Source organism: Lupinus angustifolius, chromosome LG07, assembly GCF_001865875.1.
Source record: "Lupinus angustifolius cultivar Tanjil chromosome LG07, LupAngTanjil_v1.0, whole genome shotgun sequence".
NCBI lineage: Eukaryota > Viridiplantae > Streptophyta > Magnoliopsida > Fabales > Fabaceae > Lupinus > Lupinus angustifolius.
Genome location: NC_032015.1, coordinates 5,934,288 through 5,947,690, shown reverse-complemented (window position 1 = coordinate 5,947,690; position 13,403 = coordinate 5,934,288). Strand labels below are relative to the sequence as shown.

The 13,403-nt window shown below is 31.6% G+C and overlaps 1 protein-coding gene across 2 annotated transcripts; it reads right to left on the bottom strand.

The window, feature by feature from the left end:
• On the bottom strand, positions 167-5,588 carry LOC109352015 (3'-5' exoribonuclease 1-like). 2 transcript variants are annotated; one of them, XM_019593776.1, is made up of 6 exons: positions 5,543-5,588; positions 5,303-5,387; positions 1,882-2,474; positions 1,099-1,274; positions 784-995; positions 167-750 (listed from the first exon to the last, which is right to left on the bottom strand). In XM_019593776.1, the coding sequence occupies exons 2-6, from the start codon at positions 5,328-5,330 to the stop codon at positions 530-532; spliced, it is 1,230 nt and encodes a 409-aa protein (XP_019449321.1). In that variant the 5' UTR covers positions 5,331-5,387; positions 5,543-5,588; the 3' UTR covers positions 167-529. The 2 variants fall into 2 exon arrangements, with proteins under 2 accessions (XP_019449321.1, XP_019449320.1); XM_019593775.1 differs by having other exon boundaries at positions 167-995.

Genomic DNA, 13,403 nt, shown 5'->3' with positions numbered 1-13,403 from the left:
CATATAGCACTGAGAAAATTTACTTAAAAAACGATTCATTTAAATTTCAAGGTTACATTTTCCTTCTAGTTTTGATGGCTATCACTTTGGAAGTTTAAAGGTTAAAACCCCAATATACACTATAATAGTATGAAAGAGGCAAAGGAAAACATACTAGTAATTGAGATTAGAGCAAGGAAACAGAGTCCACCTATTTTATTGACGGATTATTTAAAAGATAACTTATCATGCAAAAGCATGAAGCCTAACTACCCCATATTCCTCACATTGGAGTCCATTCAATAAGTCTGCTTTACAGGTTGAAGCTCCCTTAAATCTCCTTAACAAAGACTACTTTGATGTTTAGCAGTCACAGTAATAAGCAAATTGATCCATAGCTAATTTCTCTACACTTCATGAAACAGAAAACTCACCATATATAAGCCATTTCCATTTCCCCATTTTCATTTTTTCCACTTCTTTTTTACACAATATATAATAGAAAACTTAGGTTTTGAATATCATAGCATACTGAAAGGTGAACTCACTTTCAGTTAAGGGTAGATGCCCATTCAAAGTAATGGCAGCGGGCACCTCTAGTTGCAGTCCAATTTCCACATCCATAGAAAAGGCTCCCTTGCTTTGGCCCTGGCTTCCTCACCATGCCCCTACTGCTTTTCACCCCACAGTAACAGAAAGGGTGATACTGCTGAACCAAGGAGGTACTCACATCCTTTGCCTTGTAGGGGTATTGAGGGAAAAGGCTCGCATGTTCCGGAGACTGCTTCCACATCAACGGCCCATCAGCAACGGTCTGCCACATTATGGATTTGGTAATGGAAAACTTAAAGCCCTTGTGCATGAGTAGTGCTAGGAGGCGAGCGGTATTTTTGGCATCATCAAGGCCACAGTGAGCACGACCCTGCCAGGCCAAGCCAGCTATCTGAACAGCCTCCTTTAGATTGCACCTCACAGCACCAAACACCTCACGGAAAGGAACCCTTAAGTTGATCCATCTGACAGAAGCAAGTTAAGAAGCAGATTAATAAAAGCCAGTTGAAAATGAAATCCTTATAAACATATGTCATCAATCAAACATTTCTACAATGCAGCATTTACCGGTTGAAATAAGGAGGCTTCCTTATTTTCTTGAATCGGCACTCGGATTCAAGCATCACCCGACAATCCCAGTCAGACCAAGTAACCACAGCAAAGTTGCAGTTCTTTATTCCCTTCTTCTCAAGCCATTTATCATGCCTAAGTAGAGCCTCACTCAATGTAACACCTCTGTCCACCTAAACCACAGAGTAAGAAAGAGAGTTAGCAATCTAAACTGACAGGCAAGAATAAACAGAAAAATGTAATAGTTGGCCAGCTATAGACAGGTTATACAAAGTAGAATAAAAATAGGACAATTTCTATCACTCGAGGTCAGTTAAGGGGGCAATTTATCATGTGTTCAAAAGGGTGTGATGTAGGGCCACAGAACATCAACTCAGTCCATACCTAAGTGAAACCCTTCCTCTACACCACATTAATTAACTGGGTCAACCTCAAAATGGATATTAATCATCCAACCAGACAGTGCTAGAAACAACTTCACCAACACCACCCTTAAAAAACAAGAAGAAGAAAAATCATACATTATTGCTCAATAGAGATGGGTATGAACCACTACAGAAATTCTTCTCCCTTGTGCGAAGGGAGTTACCATTTACAAGTATTATATAAACAGGATCTTTGGTATGCACATGCATAGCAATGTAATTTTAGCTCAATAACAAGTTAACAACAAACTGAAGAGTAAAAAAAATCACATAAGAAAGGCATATAATGGTTTAACCTACTCTTTTTGCATCATTTCCTTCTAGTAAGTAAAGCTGATAGTTTGCCTTAACACACCTGAACTTGCTGAATACCAGTCAGATCCTTGCAGAAATCAGTCAGAAGCTGATTGCAGGTAGGCCTCACATATGTCTGGAAACATGCTTCCAACTGGCCAGTGATACTACTCACTATGACAGATGGAAACTCAATTATTTCTTGAGGGTGTGGATTCTTATCCTTGTCACAGGTAGCCTCAAAGTCGATGACCACGAAATACTGAAATTCTTGATATTGCTCAGGTGGGTAACCTTGAGGAACCATATTGATCGGGACATACTGAAGCTGGTTATTGACAGGATAAGGGTAAAAATGGCTCTCAAAAGGATTCATTTGGCAGTGCTGCACTTTGTGAGAGTTAACATGGCAGGTTTTCCAGGTGCTGTAATCACGGTGATAAGCAGATATAGTGCGAAGTTCATTGGAAGGCTCAAGAAACTCATTGCAAAAATGGCGGTTATGTTCAGCAATATCCCCACCTGGATGAGTACCATGCTCACTTTTAAGCTCCGTAAAGCCTTCCAAAGAACTCCCATTACGCTGAAAATTGCAAGGGAAACCCTTGCCCTGGAGGCATTTTAGAGATGCCTCACAGGTTATTTGCATATTTCCTGCACAAAAAGAAAGAATAAAGATCAAAATGAGCCTCAACATAACATCTACTGAAATCTTGCATGATTGCATCTACATGGTCAGATACTACAAAAGTTGTTTGCACACATATAACACCAAGAGAGTCAGATTTACACAAAGGTAACAGATTGCAGACAAAATTGAAACTAAAATTCAGCTTCTCCTGAGAGATGATAATTGACAAGTAATATAGTTTTCAAATACTTAAATTGCAACATCAAGGATCAAAAGATATCTCCCAACACACACACTAAAAAAAACTATTACTAAAACTGAATACTTTAAGATAACATGAACACACATTAACAAATATTGGACTGCAAACCAAATTATACTTCAAAGAATTATTATCCAACTCCAGCTATTACCTGAATCAAAGACTATTTAATGAATTCAAACCAACACATTGTTTACCTCTCCATTAGTAAGAGGTTTTTATGGGAAATGGTAGACAACAACTTTATAGTGTGAACATTAAAACCTAGCAGCCTGTCCAAATGATATTTCATACAGAAACAAATCCCTGGATATTGAACTTCAAACGAGAGACCAATATTTTTCAGCAGTATTAACTATTAAGGCAATTGATACTTTGATTATTTCCAAAAGTTGACAAAAATAAGAGAAGTCAATGTAGCATGAAAGTAACAATCACCACACAGATGTCAAAGTTAAACTTGTGTAGCACACCACTTGCCTTCTCTAGTCCATTTAGTTTATGGCATGCTTAACAAAAGTTTCACGATTCTAATCTATAAAGAAAAGTGTGACTACTAAAATTTATAAATGGACAATAAAGATACAGTGTAGATAAGTTATGTGCACTATTAAAGATGGGAGACCAAATGCATGAGCTCCCCCAGTGGAGACTGAGGAGAGTAGATGTACATAGCATTACCCTTACAAGCAAAGAGGTTGTTTCCGGTACCATTGCTCTGGTGCTCACCCTCTCTTATGTGCAATTTTGTTACAATAATTGTCATTCTTTTACATTATTGCAATTGGACAATACCAGTACAGTGCAGGTTACATGATGACAGGGTACATGTATCTTCAAACCTACTAACACATTGATCAAATCATAACTGCAATGCAACACTGATGCTAAGATACATGTCTACGACATATTGCAGGGCAAAGGTGTGGTTAATAGGAGATGATAAATAGTGCCAGATCTTCCCTTTCAAACTTTGACCCTCTCTTAAACTCATCAAATCTCTAATTAGCCTTCTCCTAAACTACACATATTACTACTTTATCCTCACTAAAACACAAGTAACCTCTAGTTTACCCTTGCTTAAACCAATTTCTTAGGGTTAGTTAGCAGCCTTTCTTCTTTCTCTGACAAACTTATCACCCAAATATGAGTCTCTCATAGAGACTTCCCAGCATTCTGTCCTCGCATTTGCAACTCCTTGTCCCTGTTTTGGTTTCATCAAAGAAACACATCCATGATTTGGAAAGTTCTAATGGGCTATACCTGCTCCATATTCGCTGCACTCTTTTTCAGCAAGTTTCTAAAAGCTTTGTTTCCTGCCGCTTTTTACTCTGTTTTGACCCCCTGGACTCCCTGTCTTAGCAATCTGCACTCCTGTTTCTCGGTGCCTCTGTTTCAGCCTTCTGGTAAAGCCTACCTCTGTTTCTTATGCTCTTAAGAGATGAATTTTACTTTTGAGTACTGATGATGAATGTGTATCGGAAAATATTTACATTGTTTCCACTATTACTGCAATAGCATTTTTGGGGTTGGCTGCCCGGAGTTAACTACAGTAACTACCATGCTACAGTGACCCATATGGGCAGAAGAAAAGAAAAGGCATGTGTTTCCCCTACACTTAGTAAAACAGGAGATGGAAACTGTATCAAACTAGCAACAGAGGAAACAGGAAGACCTAACGGGGTGACAGTAAAGATTAAATCACTAGACACTGATTTAAGATAGTTTTGATCATTTGCAGCCAATAGATGGGGATTCAAAAGAGATCAGGATTAGAAAAAGAAGTCGAATTTAGGAATTAAAAAGATTGAACTCAGAACCTGGAACATCAGTGAAAATGATAAATTTATGGCACACGGTGGGGCTGGGATAGAGTATCTAGCTCTGGGCATCAATGTCAGACACAGGTGAACAATAATATTAGTAAAGAGTGCCCTTTTTATCAACCTGTAATTTAACCTACTATACATCATTTCTAGTACAATTCATTGTCTACAAATCAACAATTGGTTAAAATATCTTTGTAGAAACCAAGTATGCAATTTGTCAACTCAAAAATTCTACTTCATCTGATCCATGTTAACCTGAAACTTCTGAAAATAACATGGCTTTTAGTTTAAGCACCTAACCAACACCCCACTCACCAGTGTTAGGCTCTAAATTTTTCACACCTCAGCTCCACAACAATGACAACATCCATCAAACTCAAACTCCTGTCTTTCTTCGAGACGCTACCCACCACTCTTCACAGTTTAACTTTAACTAGTAGATTCGGACCTAAACCAAGTACAAAACCACCATTTCAAAACTAACTTTCAGTCTCTCACACACAATGCATCCAACCACACCAAACCCGCCATCAAACCAAAATTGAACAATCATCCAAAACTCTCAACAACAATTGTTTTTTTCAATTCATTTTATTGTCAGAAAAGTGAAGCGCAAACAAATGCCACCACAATCATATACACACAAAAAAACAAATAATAACATAATTTAAAACCAAATTACACCAAAAAATGCTAATAATCAAAATCAAACCAAATTGAATTACATAAAACAAAACAAAACTACAAGCTTAAGACAAACCTGAATTTTCAAGGGCCGTCATGATCATGAATAAAATTAAGATCCACCAGCGATTTCATGAGATCCTCTAATATACAAAATCCCTCTGCACTTCGAAAAAACAAAAATCAAACAAACTGAGCGAATACTAAAATCACACAGTTCGTAAACAGAGGAAGAGAAAGCGTAAGAAAAATCAAATAGAAAATAAATAAAGAAATAAATAAGAAACACAGAGAGAGAAGGGGGAAGAAGATGAACCTGGTTGAAGAGAGAGAAAGTGAGGAGAGAGAGTGAAAATACCTAATGGATATATATATATAATAATAAATGATAATAACTCAATTTTGTTTACTTTGTTTTTGTTTGTTTCCATGAGAAGAGTGGGTTCCACGCAAGCGTTAGGAGTGTGATGAGGATTTAGTTGCTCAGATATTTTAATTCACTGTGCTAACGCTTTTCATTTTATCTCCACCGTTGCCTTTTCTCATCATTACTCCTTTTCATCCTTGCCGTCCGTTCTTCCATCCACCGTTTTTAATTGGCCCCATTGCAGATGATATCAACTTTGTTCTTTATTGCTTTTTTTTTTTTTTTACTTTTAGTTTAATATCTATTTACTCAAAAGGATGTGATCGCACTATTCGCCTAGTCCGACCAATTCCATTGTTGATCGAACTTTAAGATAATTATGATTTATAATCTTAATTAAATAAATGATTGATGAGTAAATTATACTGACGTCCCATGAGTTTTAGTGAAATTACACAAACTATCCCTCACTTTTCTATGCCTACACGAACCTCCCATAATTTTTATACTTTCATTATACTAACCAGTCATGCATAAGAAATAAATGTAATCTTTTAAACAAAAAATGTGGTACATGCAATTAAGTTAAACAAAACATGATATATTGTGTAGACAAGTCTAAATAATATACAAATCAATGTATCTTTATTATTTTTTTTTACAAAATGCATCAATAATTATAAAGAAATGTTGTTTAAATTGTTCTTATAATATGGTGTAACGAACCAAAAATAATAAAGAAATATTGACTCATATATTATTTGGACTTGTCTCCACAATATATCATGTTCTGTTTAACGTAATTGTGTTTATCACATTTTTTGTTTAAAAAATATTACACTTATTTCTTATGCAAAGGTGGTCAATGTAATGAAAGTATAAAAATTAGGGGAAATTTGTGTAGGTGTAAAAAAGTGAGGGGTAGTTTGTGTAATTTTACTAAAACTCAGGGGTGTCAATATAATTTACGCATGATTGAATGATTCAAATTAGGGAAAATTGATCTAATCTTATTAAACACGATTAAAATGGAATAACATGAAAAATGAAAATGGGTTATTCACTTAAAGTTTCAAAAATAAATAAAACATTATTTTGTTTTATTAAGATGGATAAATTTGGTAATTATTTATAATTATTAATTATATAAAATTTACATTCATATATATTCACTAAAAAATTGTTAATTATATATGAAATCACATAGTCTTATTAGACAGATTAATAATTTAAACTAATTAAACATAATATGATTGCCTCTAACTTGATTTACAACTCAAGTTTCATAATATTAATATTTACAAAAAAAAAAAAGTATATGATAAATACATCACTTATTATTCATTTATATTATTTTTTAAGTCAAAGCTTCATTAACATATAAATGATAAATGTGTTAATAGTATAAAATAAAAAAAATAAAATGTATGTACTTATAGTGTAAAAGTTTTATATATTGTTACTTTATTATTCATTTTCAATAGTCATTAACTCTTCAAAAAATAATATAATGGTGAATGATCTATTAATTATATACATAGTATAAATATTAAATTATTTATGGATATATATTGAACCATTTCCTTTTTCCTTTCCACTCTCTATGTGTGAGTGATATTGAAGCCTAGGAGTTAATGTCTTTCTTTCTTTTTATATACATAAAAAATATTTTTAGTTAAATTCCTTTTTTCATCGATTTTAATTTAATACGATTATAATGATTGTATAGTAATTTTAAGCAAAAACTTTATTATAATAATATATTCATATTTGTGATACAAGTTTCATAGATTTTTTTTTTGCTTTTCAAAATTCCATGGTCCTTGCGTAGATTTAGAACTATCTTTGGGTAAAAAAGGGAACATACATATAGGTTATTCTAAACGGTAAAATTATTTTTCCAATATAACATCAATAAATATAATAAAATACGTTTTTTCACTTTAATTAAAAGACGTCTCGTTAAGTTTTGAAATTTTTGTTGTTATTTTAATTCGATGACTCTTTATAAAATGTTAAATGAACCTGAAAGAATTCAATTCGTGATAATAATATTTGTCGAGATAGATATTTATACTTTCTAAAAGAGATTAATTTATTACTTAAGAATATAAGAAAAATACATTTGATAGTATAAAAAAGACTCTCTCATATTATATCATACCTCACATATTTAAAAAACTTGTATGAGAAATGATAAGTTATATTTCACTGAATTATTCATATTGATGAGATTTGAACTCATACCCATATAAAGTATGAGCTAAATATATTGTTGAAGATGTTTAATTTCCATCTAAACCGATAACACTATAAAAAATATTAAAATTTTATTAATTTAACTAGCGAGTTACGCGTGCATTTGTATGAGTTAGTATTTTTTGCTGCATGATTAAAAATATATATATTACATGTAGATTATCTCTATAAGTATAAGAAAGAATTTAAAATTTTCTTGTTTTGAAATTGATATACCTTCAAAATTCAATATCCCTATTGTTAAACTTGACAAAGTTTAAATATATACAATATCATAGTGTGGAAGAACTTAATTTTATGATCTCGAAAACTAAAAATTGTAAATGAGTTTAAAAATTGACGAGTTAATACGTTAAATGTTCGGCCCTCATTATCATTACACATATCAATAGAACTATAATCGTTGTGCTATTTTTTTATCTCCTAATATTATTAAGTTTAAAAATACTTGTATCAACAACTTAACAACTAATTGAATTGGATTATAAATATTTGTGTAGGTGTAGAAAAATGAGGGTGGTTTGTATAATTTCACTAAAACTCAAGATGTGTCAGTGTAATTAACTCTTAAAAGATTTAATGGGCTAACTTTGTTTAGTGTGCATACACTGCATTATTGTAGTTAAAGTTGGAGAAAATGGAAAGACACGATGATAGAAATATCATTGTGATTTGAATAGGGGCCACAATGACAATGATTAGCTAAGAAGCCTTGAGGGATTGCTTAGGTGTGAGAGTGCGGGTTCATTACCCGTATGATCAGGATAGTCCTACATGCAAACTAAGTGATATGTGACATCTTATTGCGGCATTTCATGATCGGTAGAGAGGAATCCTGAAACGGAATGGGCTTACCATGTAAGCACCTCAAATAGAGATACTGGACAATAATGGATATTATTATTTGCCACTGTAAGGATATTTGTACTCTTGGTTGCTTTCCCACTAGGATCTTGGCCTTCGGGTATTGTAATTTGGTGGTGATTGGGTGGTTGATTTGCATATTGCATTGCATGAAAGATATATTAATTGAGGATGTGAATATCCTCTTGTATAAAACATTAACTTCATGCATCATTTGCATATGTTTGACATTGTTTGATTATAGTATGGTTATAAGGTGTCTCACTTTAATGTTATTTCTCTATGTAATTTCATGTTGCGGTCGTTGTAGTTAGTTCTTACTCCCTTTTGTTTATCTTTTATTTTGCCTATAGTATGTGTATGAACAAGTTTCTTGCAGTTTCTCTATTGATATCCATTGATGGAAATATAGACAAGAAGAACTTATGATGTCTAGTTAAGTATCTTGTTTATATTAGGATTATTGGCTTTGATTACCTTTGGTCTTTTGAACTAATTGTATAAGTTATATTTTATGAAAAATACTTATTGTATACATGTGTCTTTTATAATCATTATGTTAAGATTAAATTAACGATTTTGTAAAGATGCATACTTAAGAATAGATAATTATATAAATCATGGTTTTGAGGTTGAATATGATACCTTGTTTTTTGATAATGATAATGGTGAATATTCTTGTATCTTGAACATGTTAATGAAAATCAATTTTAAATTCACTCTGATTTTCTAACACGCCTTTAATTTTCTTTAAATTTTCATCATATTTTTATAATGATGTCCAAATTTTTAAGTTGTAAAAACGGGGTGTTACATAAACACCTAGACTGTATCCTCTCCAAAATAATGTAAGAATCATAGTTAGTTATTGATACCTTCATTTTTTATTTCATGGTTAGTTATTCAGTCACTTGTGGATTTTGTATTTTATTTTATCTATTCGCTAATTTTTAATATATATGTTGTTTAACACACCCATTTTGGCTCAATATATATGATTTTTAGTGATACATGATTTGCATGAGGTGAACATTTTTTATCATATTACATGGATTGATATGTAACATATAACTCGAAATGATGCATAAAATGCAAGGAACGTGTATGACTATGCATATTTTGAGATGTATGAATAATGTGAGGATGCAAATCTTTTTATAATGTATAAGGTATATGAATGCATGTAATTTTATTTTTTTATCCGATGCATGAGACCACTAAAAAAATACAATTTATGATGTCTCTAACTTTGAATGCATGAAATGTTTTTTATATGAGAAAGTTTGCAACTATGAATGCAATGATATGGTAAGATATAAAATGTTATAGTAATACATGAAGTAGAATGTTTATGATTTTTTATGAATGTATGAATGTTTATGATTTTTTTAATGCATGTATGAAATGTTTTTTATATGAGAAAGTTTGCAACGATGAATGCAATGATGTGGTAAGATATAAAATGTTATAGTAATACATGAAGTATAATGTTTATGATTTTTTATGAATGTATGAATAATGAATAGGTGAATATGTATGGATGATGTATTTATTTTTTAAAAGTGTATGAATTAATGCATAATTGAATGAATGAAATAATTTCTCTTTTTGAATGCATAATTCAATGAATGAAATAATTTCTATTTTTGAATGCATGAATGAATGCATCAGCGAATCAATGAGATTATTTATTTTTTAATGCAATGAATGAATGCATAAGTCAATTAATGAATATTTTTATTTTTGAATGCAATGAATGGATGCATAAGCCAATCAATGAAGATTTTATCTTGAACGTAATGAATAAATGCATAAGTCAATTAATGAAGATTTTTATTTTTTAATGCAACGAATGAATGCATAAGTCAATCAGTGAAGATTTTATTATTGAATGTAATGAATAAATGCATGAGTTCATTAATGAAGATTTTTTATTTTTGAATGTAATGAATAAATGCATAAGTCAATTAATGAAATTTTTTTATTCTTAAATGAATGCACAAATGAATGAATGTTCGAATAATATATTTTTGGATGCATGTACGTATATATTCATGTATGCATTCAATATCATAAATATGATATACTTAATAGGTTTTGTGGGTTATCTAAGACCCTAACCCTAGGGTGGGGATATAAGGCATTTATACGAAACATCTTATCATGTCTGCTTATAAGGTGTCCAGATTGCATCCCATCACAAAGAGAGGAAACCCAAATACCCTAAGGATTACAAGTGAGGCATGTAGTCTACACCCTAAGGCTCATGATATTTGGTAACAACCTGAGTGGTTCATCATGCCAATGTAAGTGAAACGCAAATTCCTCATCGACAAGGCGAATGTCTCTTCTAATTTAATGCTCGGGTACAAAACATATACTTGTGCTAATATGATAATGTGTTGTAAAGGATAACAATAAAATAAAAATAAAATAAACTAAAAATAAAAATAAAAATCCATGCATTTAATTTTTATGGGCCTCACTTTCTAAAAAAAATCCCCAACAGAGTCGTCAACTGTCGCGCTCCAATTTTTGGCTGCACGACCTAATTAGAGTCGTCACTACATTTTTTTCCACTAAAAATGTAGAAAAATCTTTTGGCCCAGTGGTATTTGGCCTTGGACTTTGATATCCAGGTTCGGGAATCCATTATACACTAGGGAAGGTATTAGCATCCTAGTTGTCCGTTTAAACGGTACCCTATTATATTGCATGAATTACTAATTGTGTTATTATTATATTATTACCAAAAAAAACTTTGTTTTAATATTATGTCTGAAAAGAGTGATATTGATCCTACGTATCCCCTTTATGGGAATCAAAACTACGTAGTTCTTTGAGTAAAAAATAGTTTGTTGGTTGGGTTAATTTTATTTCTTAAAAATAGTAACGTTTAAATTATTCTTGAAAAAAAAGATATGAGCGAAGTATACCCCCTACGTCCGATACCGCATCTCATATTAAAACTTGATTAGCAAATTCCAATTTTTTTGTTTTTTATTTAAAACTTTTTCTTTAAATATGAGCGAATCATAACCCTTACATCTAATACCGCATCTTATATCTTAAAATTATGGCAATGTGATTTTAATATTTTTACAAATACATTAATTATATGACTTATCATTAACATATTTTATTATACATATAGATGAAAAATAGTAGAGGTGATGATAAGTCATATAATTAATGTATTTGTAAAAATATTAAAATAACATTACCACAATTTTAAGATATGAGTTGTGGTATTAAATGTAAGGGCTATGATTCGCTCATATTTAAAAAAAAAGCTTTAAATAAAAAAACAAAAAATTTGGAATTTGCTAATCAAGTTTTAGTATGAGATGCGATATCGGACGTAGGGCTACGCTTCGCTCATATCTTTTTTTCAAGAATAATTTAAACATTATTATTTTTAAGAAATAAAATTAACTTAACCAACGAACTTTTTTCTACTCAAAGAACTACGTAATCTTGATTCCCATAAAGGAGATATGTAGGATCAAGATCACTCTTGTGAGACATATTATTAAAATAAAGTTTTTTTTGGTAATAATAAAATAATAACACAATTAATAATTCATGCAATATAATAGGGTACCGTTTAAACGAGCAACTATGGTGTTAATATCTTCCCTAGTGTGTAATCGACCCCCGAACATGGATATCAAAGTTCAATGCCCAATGCCATTAGGCCAGAAGCTTTTTATACATTTTTTATCGAAAAATGTAGTGACGACTCTAATCAGATCGTGCAGCCGAAAATTAGGGCGCGACACATACATCGTCATGAAAAAGATTAATGACTCTTACATAGAAAATAAGTCATCATAGGAGTTCTTAATCTATGAGACTCTCCAACTTTTGAGAGAATCAGAGAGAATGACTTCAACGAAAAACTCTAAGATCACAATGGTCTTCTCCCTCACTTGGGTTTACATAAGCTCCATTGTTCAACAATTGAACTAGTTTTCTCGTCATCATCTCCTTTGACTTTAGAGTCTTTTCTCATACACACGTCATTAACAGTCAAAACAACAAATTAAATTCTACTCTACCTAAAACTAACAACTAGTTTATTATTGATCAATAATTTATAAAGCAAAAGTACAAAATAGGAGCTTCAATTGCGGTACAAAATAAATATATATACTACACCAGATTATCATTGAAATTGTATCATAGACAATAAATTAACAACTATATGCTTTTACTACTTAGAATTTGAAAAATACTTTAAAGAACCAAGAACAATATAAGTATATTGGTAGTATAAGATGCTAGTGTTGAAACTCGGCAATAAATTAATAAATAAAATGAAGAATAAATGGAGAGTGAATACACACTCTAGACAATAAAACTAAGTTCATGCATGAGAGATAAATCAATTAAATGCATGAGATGTAATTGAAGAGTGAAGTCAGAGCATGGTTTTATTTATAAACCACTAACTCTCTCACACCAAAATAGTACTGTGACTATGACGTCAAATAGGTAATACAAAGTTTTCCTTTTGCAAACAAAATCAACAAAATAGTATTGATCACGTGGCTATGCTATAATTATGTCACAAAGTGCTTGATTTCATAAACTGTGAAAAGGAAGAAGGATTATCAAGTGTTTTCATATGGTGGCACTAAAAGACAAAGAAACCATGTACCATAAAAGACAGGAAGAGATGCAT

Bases quoted from the DNA above. Each gene is read 5' to 3' on its own strand.
- LOC109352015 (XM_019593775.1), bottom strand. From the start codon at position 5,330: ATGATCATGACGGCCCTTGAAAATTCAG. The intron at 1,275-1,881 runs GTGTGTTAAGGC...TCTGTGGTTTAG, and splicing joins CTGGTATTCAGCAAGTTCAG to GTGGACAGAGGTGTTACATT. The intron at 996-1,098 runs GTAAATGCTGCA...TGCTTCTGTCAG, and splicing joins AAGCCTCCTTATTTCAACCG to ATGGATCAACTTAAGGGTTC.